The sequence below is a fragment of the Carcharodon carcharias genome, chromosome 18, assembly GCF_017639515.1.
Source record: "Carcharodon carcharias isolate sCarCar2 chromosome 18, sCarCar2.pri, whole genome shotgun sequence".
NCBI classification, from domain to species: domain Eukaryota; kingdom Metazoa; phylum Chordata; class Chondrichthyes; order Lamniformes; family Lamnidae; genus Carcharodon; species Carcharodon carcharias.
Window position 1 is genome coordinate 4,590,555 of NC_054484.1, and position 19,141 is coordinate 4,609,695.

At 46.8% G+C, this 19,141-nt stretch overlaps 1 protein-coding gene across 1 annotated transcript in view; it reads right to left on the minus strand.

Moving 5' to 3' along the window:
* The window catches only part of cadm2b (cell adhesion molecule 2b), a 707,416-nt gene that overhangs the window by 197,824 nt on the left and 490,451 nt on the right, over nt 1–19,141 (minus strand). The window contains exon 5 of the mRNA XM_041211940.1: nt 16,830–17,000. Within this exon, the coding sequence (XP_041067874.1) occupies nt 16,830–17,000 (171 nt within the window). The remainder of the gene's footprint in view (nt 1–16,829; nt 17,001–19,141) is intronic.

Here is a 19,141-nt window from a genome sequence, read left to right on the forward strand (position 1 = left end):
CAGGTATCCTGATCTCTCTCCCTTTCTACCCAATTCAACACCACTGGAACCTCAAAACCGACTGTCCATCTACCAGAGTGAATTCTACTGGGATCTGGAATCGCAACAGCCACAACGCTCAATCACCTACTCCCCACCAGTCAAGGGTTGTTCCGTATATCTTTTATAAATATATATATCCTTCAAGCTAAATTCTTACTTTTAACCTGTGTGATCGTATATGCATGTGTTTTATCCTTTCTCACCTTTAGTAATTAATCAATTACCCTTACCTTTAACTCCAGAAAGTCTGATCAAATTGGCTCCTTCAAAACCAGAATGATTGGATCTGGGAAAAAGGCACCCACAAGAAGGATCCTTTGTACATTAAATCTTGTTGCAACCAACATCAGGGTGGGAGGGATGAATAAAGACAGAAAGCCAGTTCATCCCTCCTCGCCCAGGCCATAACAATTTGGGGGTGTCCCAGCCAGACAGTGACAAATTGAGGGGTCTCACCTGGGTCAACAACTTTGGGGAACCTCACCTGGAGGTGGGTGATAATAGTGGGAACATCGAGGGTTCAGGCGCAAAACCCTTTATAAAATTTGCAGGACGCTGATAAGGCTGTAAAATATGAAATGGGCTCCTTTTTATAAAAAGAGGGATGGAGGACAATAGTGGTTAAAGCCATTTGGGTGCATGAGAGTGACGATAGGTTTGAGCAGAAATAGAGGAGGAAGTCTTGATGTCTCTCCTCGCTGCCCCTCCACTAACCCAAGTGGAAACAGGACTTTAACACCCTGTAAATATTGGGGTTTGGTTCACCTCCCCATTTACGTGACAAAGTGAGGCTGTTTCCAGCAGCAGGAGGCCAAGTAAGCCAAGGACACAAACATAAGGTAATTGGCAAAAGGACTAGAGAGAAGCAGAGTCTTTTTACGCAGTGAGCTGTTATGATCCCTGAAAGGGTATTGTTAGCAGATTCATTATTATCTCTGAAGGAACTCGATAAACACTTGAAAGGAAAACAATTATAGGGCCATGAGGAAGGGGCAGGTGAATGGGACTATTTTGCTTGCTCTTTCAAGAGTCAGCACAGCCATGATGGGCTGAAAGGCCCCCTTGTGTCTTGTAAGATTCTGGGTTCTAACTCAAAGACAGATACAATTACCATTAACTCAGTGATAGATGAAATTATCGTGAAGTCAAAGATTGAGATAATTACAAATAACTTATTGCTGGATATTAACTAACCTGATGGATATAATTGTCACTAGCTCAGTGATAGATAGAATTGCTGCCAAATTACAGCTGGATTTAATTCTCAACTCTTAGATGAATATAATTACTATTAACTCAATGATAGATATAATTACCATTAACTCATTGCTGTATATGAAATATGAACTAAATGATGGACCTAATTACTGACAACGCATATTTCAAATGATTTGCAGATTTCAGAATCTATCCAAGATATATCCTAAGGTAGGTGAAGGAAGATTTATCATTGGATCACAGAAATTCAGTACAGAAGGAATCCATTTGGTCTATCTTGCCTGTGTCTGTGTGCTGGTGCTAGGTCCCCTTTCACCCCATTGTCTGCCCTTTCTCCAGATCAGTTAAGCAGTTAAGAAGGCAAATGGTAGGTTGGCCTTCATTGTGAGAGGACTTGAGTACAGGAGCAAGGATGTCTTACTGCAGCTGTACAGGGCCTTGGTGAGACCACACTGGAGTATTGTGTGCAGTTTTGGTCTCCTTACCTAAGAAAGGTTATACTTGCCATAGGGGGAGTGCAGCGAGGGTTTACCAGACTGATTCCTGGGATGGCAGGATTGTCGTATGAGGAGAGATTGGGCTGACTAGGCCTGTATTCACTGGAGTTTAGAAAAATGAGAGGATCTCATTGAAACATATAAAATTCTGACTGGGATGGACAGACTGGATGCAGAGATGATGTTTCCTCTGGCTGGGGGGTCTGGAACCAGGGGTCACAGTCTCAGGATACGGGGTAGGCCATTTAGGATTGAGATGAGGAGAAACTTCTTCACTCAGAGGGTGGTGAACCTGTGGAATTCTCTACCACAGAAGCTGTGGAGGCCAAGTCACTGAATATATTTAAAAAGCAAATAGGTAGATTTCTGGACTCTAAAGGTTTCAAGAACTATGGGGAGAGAGCGGGAACAGGCTATTGAGTTAGATGATCAGCCATGAGCATATTGAATGGCGGAGCAGGCTCGAAGGGCCGAATGGCCTATTCCTGCTCCTAGTTTCTATGTTTAGTTAGCATATTGATGATGAGTTAGCTTTTAATAAGGATGACAATGTATATTTCCCCATCGGAGGTTCTCCGCCAGCCCCCAGTCTTTGGCCAGCTGCATCACTGTGTGACAAAGACCTGGTGAGAACATTGTGTGATTGACATCCACTCACCTGGCTCAGTACTTCCTATCCAGCCTGGCTCAGGTGAGTACCGCAGTGAAGCTGGAGAGCTCAGGCAAAGGAGAAAGCCTTACTGGTTCGTGAGTGGAATATGTTACATCTTCAATGCAAGAGAAAGTGATGAGCTGTGAGCAGTAGTTAAAGGTCAAGGGATGAAATTGAATTTGTGAATACACTGAACAGTCTGATACAGAAAGAGAAACATCAAATGGAAAAAGGAGGATTATGAGAATTGAGAATGCAAAAGAGCTGCAAAGATGCAGGATCACAGAGGAGGTGGTTCTGAGAAGTGAGACATCAATAATGATTCATATGCATGACAAACAACTGTGCTGAGGAATTTGATAAAAAGGGACAGGTAGAAGGTAAGAAGATTTTGTTAACTCATTGTTAGGTGTCACTGGCAAGACCAGCATTTGTTGACATTTCTAGTTGCCCTGATTTTAAAATTCTCCTACAATATACCAGCCTGAAACATTAACTCAGTTTCTCTCTCCACAGATGCTGTCAGACCTGTTGAGTTTTTCCAGCATTTTTTGTTTTTATTTCAGAGTTCCAGCATTCGCAGTATTTTGCTTTTGTTCAGTTTTCATCCTTGTTCTCAAATCCTCCATGGCCTCCCTATCTCTGTAACCTCCTCCAGCCCCTACACCCTCCCTATCTCTGTAACCTCCTCCAGCCCCTACACCCTCCCTATCTCTGTAACCTCCTCCAGCCCCTACACCCTCCCCATCTCTGTAACCTCCTCCAGCAACTACACCCCTCCCTATCTCTGTAACCTCCTCCAGCAACCACAACCCTCCCTATCTCTGTAACCTCCTCCAGCAACTACACCCCTCCCTATCTCTGTAACCTCCTCCAGCCCCTGCACCCTTCCCTACCTCTGTAACCTCCTCCAGCCCCTACATCCCTCCCTATCTCTGTAACCGCCTCTAGCCCCTACAACCCTCCCTACCTCTGTAACCTCCTCCAGCCCCGACAACCCTCCCTATCTCTGTAACCTCCTCCAGCTCCTACAACCCTCCCTATCTCTTTAACCTCCTCCAGCCCCTGCACCCTTCCCTATCTCTGTAACCTCCTCTAGCCCCTACAACCCTCCTTACCTCTGTAACCTCCTCCAGCTCCTACAACCCTCCCTATCTCTTTAACCTCCTCCAGCCCCTGCACCCTTCCCTATCTCTGTAACCTCCTCTAGCCCCTACAACCCTCCCTACCTCTGTAACCTCCTCCAGCTCCTACAACCCTCCCTATCTCTTTAACCTCCTCCAGCCCCTGCACCCTTCCCTATCTCTGTAACCTCCTCTAGCCCCTACAACCCTCCCTACCTCTGTAACCTCCTCCAGCTCCTACAACCCTCCCTATCTCTTTAACCTCCTCCAGCCACGACAATCCTTCCTATCTCTGTAACCTCCTCCAGCAACTACACCCCTCCCTATCTCTGTAACCTCCTCCAGCAACTACACCCCTCCCTATCTCTGTAACCTCCTCCAGGCCCTACAACCCTCCCTATCTCTGTAACCTCCTCCAGCCCCTACACCCCTCCCTCTCTCTGTAACCTCCTCCAGCAACTACACCCCTCCCTATCTCTGTAACCTCCTCCAGGCCCTACAACCCTCCCTATCTCTGTAACCTACTCTATCCCCACATTCTTCCCTTTCTCTGTAACCTCCTCTATTCCCACATCTCTCCATATCTCTCTATCCCCACATCTCTCCAGGATCTCTGAGCTCCTCTAATTCTGGTCTCTTGTGCATTCCCAATCACTCCACCATTGGCAACCGTGCCTTTAGCTGCCTGGCCCCTAAGCTCTGAAATTCCCTCCCTAAATCTCGCCACCTCTCTCAATCTTTTTTAAAACAATCCTTAAAACCTACCTCTTCGGTCACCTGTCCGGACATCTCCTTAGGTGGCTTGCTGTCTGTTTAATAAATTCCTGTGACATGCCTTGGAAAACCTATTAAAGTCGCCAGTTAAATGCAAGTTGTTGTCATTGTTGGTAAAGTGATGATGACCCTGTTTCTTGAAGCTCTCATAGCAACTGATTTGGTCATTTCGCAGGGTCGTGAAGAATCATTCACATTGCTGTGGGTCTGGAGTCACGTGTAGGCCAGACCAGACATGGAGGGCAGATTTCCTTCCCTAAAGGACATTAGTGAACCAGATGGGTTTTTATGACAATCTGGCCATTTCACTGTTACTGACACCAACTTTTAATTTCTAGATTTTTTAAACTGAATTCAAATTCTCAAACTGCTCTGGTGGGATTTCAGCTGCTGCGCTTAAAGCAGGAACGGAAGCACTACCCACTTTTCCAAGGTGGCACACATTCATATCACCAGCTACAGGCTTTCCAGAGCAAGTGGACCGTCATAGTCAGGAGGATGATATGAACTAAAAGGTATCTGAAAATTCTCTGAAGGAGGCCTAACCTTACAAATATAAACAGTTTTGGTGAGACCACATTCAGAATACTGTGTGCAGTTTTGGTCTCATAGAAACATAGAAAATAAGAGTAGGCCATTCGGCCCCTTGAGCCAGCTCCACCATTCAATAAGATCTTGGCTGATCCTCCATCTCAGCACCATTCTCCCCTTCTCTCTCCATGCCCCTTGACACCTTTTGAGTCTAGAAATCTATTTGCTTCTTAAATATACTCAGTGTCTTGGCCTCCACAGCTTCTGTGGTAGAGAATTCCACAGGTTCAACACCTTCTGAGTGAAGAAGTTTCTCCTCATCTCAGTCCTAAGTGGTCTACCCCATATCCTGAGACTGTGACCCCTGGTTCTAGACACCCCCCAGCCAGAGGAAACATCATCCCTGTATCCAGTCTGTCCATCCCAGTCAGAATTTTATATGTTTCAATGAGATTCTTCTAAACTCCAGTGAATACAGGCCTAGTCGACCCAATCTCTCTTCATACAACAATCCTGCCATCCCAGGAATCAGTCTGGTGAACCTTTGCTGCACTCCCTCAATGGCAAGTATATCCTTTCTTAGGTAAGGAGACCAAAACTGCACACAATACTCCAGGTGTGGTCTCACCAAGGCCCTGTACAGCTGCAGTAAGACATCCTTGCTCCTGTACTCAAGTCCTCTCACAATGAAGGCCAACATACCATTTGTCTTCTTAACTGCTTGCTGCACCTGCATGCTTGCTTTCAGTGATTGGTGTACAAGAACACCCAGGTCCCTTTGTACATCCACATTTCCCAATCTATCACCATTTAAATAATACTCTGCCATTCTGTTTATCCTACTAAAGTGGATAACTTCACACTTATCCCCATCATACTGCATTTGCCATGAATTTGGCCACTTATTCAACCTGTCTAAATCACCTTGATGCCTCTTAACATCCTCCTCACTGCTCACATTCCCACCAAGTTTTGTGCCATCAGCAAAGTTGGAAATATTACATTTGGTTCCCTCATCCAATTCATTGATATATACTGTGGGGCCCAAGCACTGATCCCTGCGGTACCCCACTAGTTACCACCTGCCACTCAGAAAAAGACCCATTTATTCCTCCTCTCTGTTTCCTGTCTGCTAACCTTCACTGTCGCTGGGTCAAAATCCTGGAACTACCTCCCTAACAGCACTGTGGGTGTATCTACACCACATGGACTGTAGAGGTTCAAGAAGGCAGCTCACCCCCACCTTCTCAAGGACAATTAGGGATGGGCAATAACGCTGGTCCAGCCAGTGAAGCCCACATCCCATGAATGAATTTTTTTTTAAAAATTCTCAATCCATGTCAATATATTACCCTGAATCCCATGTGCTTTAATTTTACACGCTAACCTCTTATGTGGGATTTTATCAAAAGCTTTCTGAAAATCCAAATACACCACATCCACTGGTTGTCCCTTATCTATTCTGCTAGTTACATCCTCAAAAAACTCCAGTAGGTTTGTCAAACGTGATTTTCCTTTCATAAATCCACGTTCACTTTGTCTAATCCCATTGATATTTTTTAAGTGTCTTGTTATCACATCCTTTATAATAGACTCTAGCATTTTCCCCTTCCACTGATATTAGGCTCTATAAATTCCTGTTTTCTCCCTCCCTCTTTTTGTAAATAGTGGGGTTACATTTGCCACCCTCCTATTTGCCAGGACTGTTCCAGGATCTACAGAATTTTGGAAGATGACAAGCAACGCATCCACTATTTCCATCATGGGGAGATGGTGGTGTAGTGGTATTGTCACTGGAACTGATAATCCAGAGACCCTTAGCTGGTCTGGCCTACATGTGACTCCAGACCCACAGCAATGTGGTTGACTCTTAAATGCTCTCTGAAATGGTCTAGCAAGCCACTCAATTGTATCAAACTGTGAAAATGCCAATAAAAAGGAATGAAACCAGACAGGCAAATCGGAAATGATAGCAGCAAACCCCAGCCATGTTGACCCTGCAAAGTTCCCCTTTCTAACATCTGGGGGCTAGTGCCAAAATTGGGAGAGCTGTCTCACAGACTAGTCAAGCAACAGCCTGACATAGACATCCTCACGGAATCATACCTTACAGATAATGTCCCAGACTCCACCATCACCATCCCTCGGTATGTCCTGTCCCACCGGCAGGACAGGCCCAGCAGAGGTGGAGGCACAGTGGTATACAGTCGGAAGGGAGTTGCCCTGGGAGTCCTCAACATCGACTCTGGACCCCATGAAGTCTCATGGCATCAGGTCAAACATGGGCAAGGAAACCTCCTGCTGATTACCACGTACCGCCCTCCCTCAGCTGATGAATCCATGTTGAACACCACCTGGAGGAAGCACTGAGGGTGGCAAGGGCACAGGTTGTGCTCTGGGCGGGGAACTAAAATGTCCATCACCAAGTGTAGCACCACTACTGACCGAGCTGGCTGAGTCCTAAAGGACAAAGCTGCTAGACTGGGTCTGTAGCAGGTGGTGAGGGAACCAACAAGAGGGAAAAACATACTTGACCTCATCCTCACCAACCTGCCTGTTGCAGATTCATCTGTCCATGACAATATCGGTAGGAGTGACCACCACACAATCGTTGTGGAGACAAACTCCCATCTCCATATTGAGGATACCCTCCATCGTGTTGTGTGGCACTACCACCATGCTAAATGGGGTAGATTTCAAACAGACCTAGCAACTCAAGACTGGGCATCCATGAGGTGCTGTGGGCCATCAGCAGCAGCAGAATTGTACTCAAACACAATCTGTAACCTCATGGCCCGGCATATCCCCCACTCTACCATTACCATCAAGCCAGGGATCAACCCTGGTTCAATGAAGAGTGCAGGAAGGCAAGGCAGGAGCAGCACCAGGAATACCTAAAAATGAGGTGTCAACCTGGTGCACAGGACTACCTGCGTGCCAAACCGCGAATGCAGCAAGTGATAGACAGAACTAAGCGGTCCCACAACCAATGGATCAGATCTAAGCTCTGCAGTCCTGCCACATCCAGTTGTGAATGGTGCTGGACAATTAAACAGCTCACTGGAGGAAGAGGCTCCACAAATATCCCCATCCTCAATGATGGAGGAGCCCAGCACATCAGTGCAAAAGACAAGGCTGAAGCATTCGCAACAATCCCCTGCCAGAAGTGTTGAGTGGATGACCCATCTTGGCCTCCTCTGGAGGTCCCCAGCATCACAGATGCCAGTCTTCAGCCAATTCGATTCTCTCCACGTGATATCAAGAAATGGCTGAAGGCACTGGTTACTACAAAAGCTAAGGGCTCTGACAATATTCCAGCAATAGTACTGAAGACTAGTGCTCCAGAACTTGCCGCACCCCTAGCCAAGCTGTTCCAGCACAGCTACAACACTGGTATCCACCCAGCAATGTGGAAAATTGCCCAGGTATGTCCTGTACCCAAAATGCAGGACAAATCCAACTCAGCCAGTTACTGCCCCATCAGTCTACTCTCTATCATCAATAAAGTAATGGAAGGGGTCATCAACAGTGCTATCAAACAGCACTTGCTTAGCAATAACCTGCTCACTGATGCTCAATTTGGATTCTGCTGGGGTCACTCAGCTCCTGACCTCATTACACCTTTGGTTTAAAGATGGACAAAAATGCTGAACTCAAGAGTTGTGGGGAGAGTGACTGCCCTTGACATCAAGACACCATTTGACCGAGTGTGGCATCAAGGAGCCCTAGCAAAACTGGAGCCAATGGGGATCAGGGGGAAAACTCTCCGCTGGTTGGAATCATACCTAGCACAAAGGAAGATATGTTGTGGTTGTTGGAGATCACTCATCTCAGCTCCAGGACATCACTGCAGGGGTTCCTCAGGGTAGTGACCTTGGCCCAGCCATCTTCAGCTGCTTGATGAATGACCTTCCTTCCATCACAAGGTCAGAAGTGGGGATGTTTGCTGATGATTGCACAATGTTCAGCACCATTCACAACTCCTCAGATACTGAAGCAGTCCATGCCCAAATGCAGCAAGACCTGGACAATATCCAGGCTTGGGCTGACAATTGGCAAGTAACATTCGCACCACACAAGTGTCAGGCAATGACCATCTCCAACAAGAGAGAATCTAACCATCTCCCCTTGATGTTCAATGGCATTACCATCACTGAATTTCCCACTATCAACATCCTTGGGGCTACCGTTGACCAGAAACATAACTGGACTAGCCATATAAATACTGTGGCTACAAGAGCAGGTCAGAGGCTGGGAATCCTAAAGTGATTAATTCACCTCCAGACTCCCCAAAACCTGTCCACCATCTACAAGGCACAAGTGAGGAATATGATGGAACAATGTCCACTTGCCTGGATGAGCAGCCCGCTTGATTGGCACCCCATCCACAAACATTTGCTCCCTCCACCACCGACGCACAGTAGCAGCAGTTTGTACCACTTAGAATAGCATTGCAGAACCTCCTTAAACAGCACCTTCCAGACCGCTACTACCTAGAAGGACAAGGGCAGCAGATACATGGGAACACCAATACCTGGAAGTTCCCCTCCAAGTCACTCACCATCCTGACTTGGAAATATATCGCCGTTCCTTCACTGTCGCTGGGTCAAAATCCTGGAACTCCCTCCCTAACAGCACTGTGGGTGTACCTACACCACATGGACTTCAGCGGTTCAAGAAGGCAGCTCACCACCATCTTTTCAAGGGCAGCTAGGGATGGGCAATAAATGCTGGTCCAGCCAGCGATCCCCAGATCCCGTAAACGAATAGAAAAAATAATGGTCAATAATTTCCTGTTTTCTCCCTCCCTCCATTTTTAAATAGCCGGGTAACATTTGCCAACCCCGAATCTGCTGGGACTGCTCCAGAATCTACAGAATTTTGGAAGATGACAACCAACGTATCCACTATTTCCATGGCCACCTCCTTTAGTACCCTGGGATGTAGATTATCGGGCCCTGGGGATTTATTGGCTTTCAGTACCACTAATTTCTCCAGCACTATATTTTTTACTAATGCTAATTTCCTTCAATTCCTCCTTCTCACTAGACCCTTGATTCCCGAGTATTTCTGGGAAGTTATTTGTGTCTTCCTCCATGAAGACAGAACTAAAGTAGTTGTTTAATTGCTCTGCCATTTCCTTGTTCCCTATTATAAATTCTCATGTTGTTGACTATAAGAGATCTATATTTGTCTTCAATAATCTTTATCTTTTTACATACTTATAGAAGCTTTCACAGTCTGCTCTTATGTTCCTTGCAAGCTTACACTCTACTCTACTTTTCCCCTCTTAAGCAATCCCTTGGTCCTCCTTTTCTGAATTTTAAACTGCTCCCAATCCATCCTTAGGCTTTACTACTTTATCGAGCAAATTTATAAGACTCCTCTTTGGATCTAATTTCGTTTGTTAGCCACGGTTGGACCACTTTTCCTGTTGTGTTTTTGCGCCAGAAAGGAACGTATAACTGTTGCAAAATGTGTACATTCGTTCCTTAAATAGTAACCAAGCCTATCCACCATCAAGTCTTTTAATGAAGTTCCTCAATCTATCTTAGACAACTCAGGCCTCATACCTTCATAGTTTCCTTTGTTTAGATTTAGGACCCTAGTTTTGGACTGGACTACCTCACTTTCCATCCTAAAGGAGAATTCTATTCTAATGTTATGGTCACTGTTCCCTGAAGCACCCCGCACAACAAGATTATTAATTAACCCTTTCTCATTGCACAATACCAAATCCAGGATAGCCTGTTCCCTAGTTGGATCCTCAAGGTACTGGCCTAAAAACCATCTCATACACACTCCAGGAATTCAACCACCTCAATATTATTTCTAATTTGGTTTACCCAGTCCATATGTAGGTTCATGTCACCCATGATCACTGTAGCACCCTTGTTACATCCATCTCTAATTTCCTGTTTAAACCCGTCCCCTACCTTATCACTACTGTTTGGAGGCCGTAGACAACTCCCACTAATGTTTTCTGCCTCTTGTTGCTTCTTAGCTCCACCCAGACTGATTCTACATCTATATTTTCTGAGCCAATATCCTCTCTCACAATCGTACTGATTTCATCCCTAACTAACAATGCCTCCTTTCTGTCTGTCCGTCCTAAATATCGAGCGCCCTTGGATATTCAGTTCCCAGCTTTGGTCACCCTGCAGCCATGTCTCCATAATTGCAATCATATCGTACCCGTTTATAGCTATTTACAATGTTAATTCATCTGCCTTATTGCGAATGCTCCGTGCATTCAGATACAGTGTCTTTAGGCTTGTCTTTTTAATATTTTTACCATCTTTTTTGTACTGTGGCTCTATTTGCTGCTAGCCCTTGTTTCCTCTGCCTTCCACTTTTTCTTTACTTTTCTATCTTTCATTTCTATCTTTGCTTCCCTTTCTTGTGCCTCCCCGCTCAGGTTCCCACCCCCCTGCCAATCTAGTTTAAACCCTCTCCCACAGTACTAGTGAATACCCCAGGAAGAATTTGGTCCCGGTCTTGCTGGGGTACAACCCGTCCAGCTTGTACAGGTCCCATCTTCCCCAAAATCAGTCCCAATGCCTCAGGAATCTAAATCCCTCCCTCCTGCACCATCTGTCCAGCCACACATTCATCTGGTCTATTCTCCTATTCCTAATTTCACTAGCACATGGCACTGGGAGCAATCCTGAGGTTACTATCTTTGAGGTCCTGCTTTTTAATTTATTTCCTAGCTTCCTATATTCTGCTTTCAGGACCTTATCCCTCTTTTTACCTTTGTTATTGATACTGACAAGGACCGTAACCTCTGGCTATTCACCCTGCCCCTTCAGAATGTCCTGCAGCTGCTCAGTGACATCCTTGACCCTGGCACCAGGGAGGCAACACACCATCCCGGTGTGATGTCTGTGGCTGCAGAAATGGCTATCTGTTCCCCTTACAATAGAGCCCCCTATCACTATTGCTCTCCCACTCTTTTTTCCTTCCCCACCACCCCCCATACAGCTGAGCTGCTCATGGTGCCACGGACTTGGCTCTTGCTGCACTCCCCTGAGAAACAATCTCCCCCAGCAATATCCAAAATGGAAAATATGTTAGAGAGGGGGATGGACACAGGGGACTCCTGCACTGCCTGTCTCATGCTTTTACTCTGTCTGGTGGTCACCCATTCCCTTTCTGCCTGTGCATTCTTTACCTGTAGTGTGAGCACCTCACTGTACAAGCTATCCATGAAGACCTCATCCTTGCGGATGCTCCACAGTGACTCCAGGTGCAGCTCCAGCTCTGAAACTAGGGTTTTGAGTAGCTGCAGCTGGAGACACTTCCTGCACACTGGAATTGTCCCTGACTTCCCACATCACACAGGAGGAGCATTCCACATTTAAGAAAAGATATACATACATTGGAGGTGATATGACGGAAGTTCACTCAGTTGGATCCTGGGATGAGGGGGTTGTCCTATGATGAGAGGCTGAGTAAACTGGGTCAATATTCTCTGGAGTTTAGAAGAATGAGAGGTGATCTCATTGAAACGTCCAAGATTCTAAAGGGGTTTAGGCTGAGTGGAGGATGGAGGCTGAGGGATTGTTTCCCTTGGCTGTGGAATCTAAAACACGGGGACACAGTCTCATTTAAGATTGAGATGAGGAGAAATTTCTTCACTCAGAGCGTTGTGAATCTTTGGAATTCTCTACCACAGAGGGTGGTGGGTGCTCCATCGTTGAATGAATTTAAAGCTGGGATGGACAGATTTTTGGTCTCAGGGAATTAAGGGAATGGGGAGTGGGCAGGAAAATGGAGTTGCAGCCTGAGGTCAGTCATGATCATGTTAAATGGTGGAGCAGGATTGACAGGCCGTGTGGTCTACTCCTGCACTTATGTCTTGTGTTCTTGTGTTCTAACTAAATGGTGACACTAAAGAGGTTGGCCTAATAAACACTCATGAGTTCAAATCCCACCAGTGCAAGTTGTGAAGTTTATTTTGATTCATCTGGGAATTGATAGTTTGGTCCCAGTGAAAATTCTGCTTGCTTGACTGAAAAACCTAACTGGTCCTTGAAGGCTGGTTGCTGAATGCAAACCTCTCAGCTTACCCCGTCTGGTATGACACGTGACTCCAGGCCCACACTATAGGTTAACCGTTAGTGCAATGGAGTCAGACAATAAATGGGACCTTATCACTGGCGCCCACATTCCAAGTGAAAGGTGAGGGCTCTGTGGGGATTCCTCCCAAGGTAACAAATTACAGGAGAGAAGCTAAGGACCAAGCAAAGCTCAGTTAAATACGGTTAGATAGAATGACTGAACTATGGTCCTTAGAAGGACCTGGTAGCAGCAGGGATAAGGAACAAGTGTTCCAGAGGTCTGGACTTATGATCCAGAGAAAAGAGTTCAAATCCCATGAGGAAGTTATCGAATTTAGATTCAATTAAGTAAATCTGGAATAAAAAGTTAGGATTGGTACTAGATTGTTATTAAAACACACATTCAAGAATGCTCTTTAGGAAAGGCAATCTGCTGTCCTTACCCAGTCTCACATAATAATGTGGTTGACTATTAACTGTCCTCTAAATGATCCAGCGACCCACTCAGTAATGTTCAAGGAGACAGCTTATCGACAAGGGGAATTAGGGAGGGGTAATACATGTTGGCATATGAATAAATTTTAAAAAGCCACATTGCCCTGAGGTGTGGGACCAGTACCCCAGTGAGAGTCAGTGCATGAGGGATCTGTACCCCAGTGAGAGTCAGTGTGTGTGGGACCCATACCCCAGTGAGAGTCAGTGTGTGTAGGACCCGGACCCCAGTGAGAGTCAGTGTGTGTGGGACCCGAACCCCAGTGAGAGTCAGTGTGTGTGGGATCCGTACCCCAGTGAGAGTCAGTGTGTGTGGGACCCATACCCCAGTGAGAGTCAGAGTGTGTGGGACCCGTACCCCAGTGAGAGTCAGTGTGTGTGAGACCCGTACCCCAGTGAGAGTCAGTGTGTGTGGGACACATACCCCAGTGAGAGTCAGTGTGTGTGAGACCCGTACCCCAGTGAGAGTCAGTGTGTGTGGGACCCGTACCCCAGTGAGAGTCAGTGTGTGTGGGACCCGTACCCCAGTGAGAGTCTGTGTGTGTGTGACCCATACCCCAGTGAGAGTCAGTGCGTGAGGGACCTGTATCCTAGTGAGAGTCAGTGTGTGTGGGACCCGTACCGCAGTCAGAGTCAGTGTGTGTGGGACCCGTAGCCCAGTGAGAATCAGTGCGTGAGGGACCTGTACCCCAGTGAGAGTCAGTGTGTGTGGACCTGTACCCCAGTGAGAGTCAGTGTGTGTGGACCTGTACCCCAGTGAGAGTCAGTGTGTGTGGACCTGTACCCCAGTGAGAGTCAGTGTGTGTGGTACCCGTATCCCAGTGAGAGTCAGTGTGTGTGGGTCACGTACCCCAGTGAGAGTCAGTGTGTGTGGGACCCATATCCCAGTGAGAGTCAGTGTGTGTGGGACCCGTAACCCTGTGAGAGTCAGTGTGTGTAGGATGCATACCCCAGTGAGAGTCAGTGTGTGTGGGACCCATACCCCTGTGAGAGTCAGTGTGTGGGACCCGTACCCCAGTGAGAGTCAGTGTGTGTGGGACCCGTACCCCAGTGAGAGTCAGTGTGTGTGGGACCTGTACCCCAGTGAGAGTCAGTGTGTGTGGGACCTGTACCCCAGTGAGAGTCAGTGTGTGTGGGACCCGTACCCCAGTGAGAGTCAGTGTGTGTGGGACCCGTACCCCAGTGAGAGTCAGTGTGTGTGGGACCCGTACCCCAGGGAGATTCAGTGCATGTGGGACCCGTACCCCAGTGAGAGTTAGTGTGTGTGCGACCCGTACCCCAGTGACAGTCAGTGTGTGTGGGACCCATACCCCAGTGAGAGTCAGTGTGTGTGGGACCCGTACCCCAGTGAGAGTCAGTGTGTGTGGGACCCGTACCCCAGTGAGAGTCAGTGTGTGTGGGACCCGTACCCCAGTGAGAGTCAGTGTGTGTGGGACTCGTACCCCAGTGAGAGTCAGTGTGTGTGGGACCCGTACCCCAGTGAGAGTCAGTGTGTGTGGTACCTGTATCCTAGTGAGAGTCAGTGTGTGTGGGACCCGTACCCCAGGGAGATTCAGTGCATGTGGGACCCGTACCCCAGTGAGAGTTAGTGTGTGTGCGACCCGTACCCCAGTGAGAGTCAGTGTGTGTGGGACCCATACCCCAGTGAGAGTCAGTGTGTGTGGGACCCGTACCCCAGTGAGAGTCAGTGTGTGTGGGACCCGTACCCCAGTGAGTGTCAGTGTGTGTGGGACCCGTACCCCAGTGAGAGTCAGTGTGTGGGACCCGTACCCCAGTGAGAGTCAGTGTGTGTGGGACCCGTACCCCAGTGAGAGTCAGTTTGTGTGGGACCCGTAATCAGGGTAGGTCAGTTCTTTGAGAAAGGTCGAGAAAAAATAAAAAGAATGTTAAGAAGTCTTTTGGAGACAATATATATTGTTTAACAGAGGTTCCATCCAAGTAATTAAATGAAGGGTTTTGGAAGCAAGACCAGAATACAGAATGTAACAGGAGGAATTTAAACTAGGAGGGGGGAGTTTGCAAGAATGGATTAAATACAGAATAATTAGAAATAAATTTAGTATGGATTATAAAGATGGGTTGCTGAGAAATCAGGAAGCAAGAATCAATACAAGCGTAATTGGAGAGAAGGTGATTGTACTGTTAACAAGCTGAAGTGATTGGACGTTAATATAAACAGGACAAGGTTGTTTCAGGGTCATACATAGAATCAGAAGGTGGAGATAACTGGTTTAAGCTGGGCAGTCATGGGTACAGCTCATTCTGAAAGCTTCAAAACTGGCAAACTGGAATTATACAGAAATTGTAACTGAGTCAAAAAAAGGGTGCAGAAATGGGAGAGGGAGAGAGGAGTACCGCAGGGGTAGAGAGCAGTACATGGGGGTAGAGAGGGGATAAGAGGGAAGAGGGGCATGGGAGTGGTAGAAAGGGGTATAGGAGGGGAGAGGAGTAGAGGTGGAGTAGAGAGGGGTAAAGGAGGGTTGAGAGAAGTAAAGCGTGCAGGATGGTCTAGACTAAGGTACCGAAGGGGGACAGGGTGCAGGATGGGATCTTTTAACAGGTGTTCATATCAAACAGTACACCCCTTCAGCTGTTTTCAGTAGGCAGAGTACTGACCGTACTCAACCAGCCTGTGCTTGTAAAACTCAGAACAATGTCTATTGTTACTTGTGATTCCGTGATTGGACAGCACTTTCTGAACAATCCCGAGTGTTCTAAGAATTACACTAACAACCAATTTAACATTATCAGTCAGGCTCGCAATATAGCTCACTTATGCTTGCTAGAAGCTACATATATTCATACGCAGAGTCCAGTCCTCTGCAGGCAAGAGGAACATGACCAGGCAGGCATTGTGCATTTTTTGAATTAAACCAAAGGACGGGGAACCATAATTCCTTGGTGCATTCTCCATGTTAATGCCTCAATCAATCAGAGTGAACATGCCAACTACCAACCGGCACCCTTTTCTCCTGAAGTATAAATTGTTGCTCCTTTGAAATTTGGCATTCTTGTGTCCACCCTGATGAGTGTAAGATGGGAAGCTTTGACAGCATGTCCCTTTTTCCAATAACACTTATTCTTTGTCCACCCTATTAAGCCCCTTCATAATTTTCAAAACCCGAAGCAGGTCACCCACTCAGTCTTCCCTTTTTGAGAGGAAAGAACGCCAGGCGTTTCAGTTTTTACTGATAGTTATAACCTCTCCATCCTAGAGCATTATTGTAAATCTTTTTTGCACCTTCTCCAGTACCTCGATATGTTTTTCATTATATGCAGCCCAGAACTGTGCACAGTATTTAACCAAGGTTGTATACTTTCTGGCTTTTCAATTCAATCCCTCTAGAAACAGTGTGTGAAATATATGAAACAAATCTGAAATGAAAGCCGTGGGGTTTGCTTAGCAGAGAGCATGGCAAAAGGTCTTGGTGCTTACATTGAATGTCAAGAACTTGCTTGGCCACTTGTGGTGATGATCTTAGGGACTCATGGTCCACAGTGCAGCTCACAATGACACCATCATCATTCCGATCCACCTGAAGTCCCAGTGTACTGCTCACTGTGAAGGTCTTCCCTTTGGAGTCCGGCTCTTTTGTCGAGGGCACATCTAGAAACAGAAAAATCAGAAAGCCAGGTAAGAAAAGACAGCCTTCACTCGCACCCTGTCCTTCCTCACAACAACACATCAATACAGATGTGCAAGGAAGAGTTAACGACACAGTTCCAGTCATTTCCAAACTGCGCAATCAACATCAAAAATGGACACAGTGAACATTGTTCTGTTAGATGTAGTTGTCCGGTTATTCAATGATTTTTTTTTGTGCTTATTAAGCAGAAGAAAGCAGTGGATTTTTCCAGTATGTTAGAGAACAAGTCAGAGAACAAAGTAAAGCTCCCTCAGGCATATCCAGATCAACTATAGAACAGGAAAACATAAGGAAGGCTCTCTCTACACTGTCCCCATCAAACACTCCCAGGACAGATACAGCAGGAGGTTAGATACAGAGTAAAGCTCCCTCTACACTGTCCCCATCAAACACTCCCAGGACAGGTACAGCACGGGGTTAGATATGGAGTAAAGCTCTCTCTACACTGACCCCATCAAACACACCCAGGACAGGTACAGCACGGGGTTAGATACAGAGTAAAGCTCCCTCTACACTGTCCCCATCAAACACTCCCAGGACAGGTACAGCACGGGGTTAGATACAGAGTAAAGTTCCCTCTACACTGACTCCATCAAACCCTTCCAGGACAGTTACAGCATGGAGTTAGATACCGAGTAAAGCCCCTCTACACTGTCCCCATCAAACACTCCCAGGACAGGTACAGCACGGGGTTAGATACAGAGTAAAGCTCCCTCTACACTGACTCCATCAAACCCTTCCAGGACAGTTACAGCATGGAGTTAGATACCGAGTAAAGCCCCTCTACACTGTCCCCATCAAACACTCCCAGGACAGGTACAGCACGGGGTTAGATACAGAGTAAAGCTTCCTCTACACTGTCCCCATCAAACACTCCCAGGACAGATACAGCACGGGGTTAGATACAGAGTAAATCTCCCTCTACACCGTCCCCATCAAATACTCCCAGGACAGGTACAGCACGGGGTTAGATACAGAGTAAAGCTCCCTCTACACTGTCCCCATCAAACACACCCAGGGCAGGTACAGCACGGGGTTAGATACAGAGTAAAGCTCTCTCTACACCATCCCCATCAAACACTCCCAGGACAGGTACAGCACGGGGTTAGATACAGAGTAAAGCTCCCTCTACACTGTCCACATCAAACACTCCCAGGACAGGTACAGCACGGGGTTAGATACAGAGTAAATCTCCCTCTACACTGTCCCCATCAAACACACCCAGGACAGGTACAGCACGGGGTTAGATACAGAGTAAAGTTCCCTCTACACTGTCCCCATCAAACACTCCCAGGACAGGTACAGCACGGGGTTAGATACAGAGTAAAGCTCTCTCTACACCATCCCCATCAAACACTCCCAGGACAGGTACAGCACGGGGTTAGATACAGAGTAAAGCTCCCTCTACACTGTCCCCATCAAACACTCCCAGGACAGGTACAGCACGGGGTTAGATACAGAGTAAATCTCCCTCTACACTGTCCCCATCAAACACTCCCAGGGCAGGTACAGCACGGGGTTAGATACAGAGTAAAGCTCCTCTACACCGTCCCCATCAAACACTCCCAGGACAGGTACAGCACGGGGTTAGATACAGAGTAAAGCTCCCTCTACACTGTCCCCATCAAACACTCCCAGGACAGGTACAGCACGGGGTTAGATACAGAGTAAAGCTCCCTCTACACTGTCCCCATCAAACACTCCCAGGACAGGTACAGCACGGGGTTAGATACAGAGTAAAGCTCCCTCTACACTGTCCCCATCAAACCCTTCCAGGACAGGTACAGCATGGGGTTAGATAACGGCTAAAGCTCCCTCTACACTGTCCCCATCAAACACTCCCAGGACAGGTACAGCACGGAGTTAGATACAGAGTAAAGCTCCATGCCACCTCATGCCCCCTCACATCCTCTATGGCCCTCCATGCCTCCATGCCAAGCAATGGCACTTCCTTGCCTACTCAAATGCACTGTACAGAACAAATGAATCCTATAGTAACAATAGGAAGTATAAAAATAATCTTTAAAAAAAACACCCATTCAATGATAACTCTCCACTTTCTTAAAAAAAAGCTCTCCTTTTTATTTCAGCTCAATAAAAG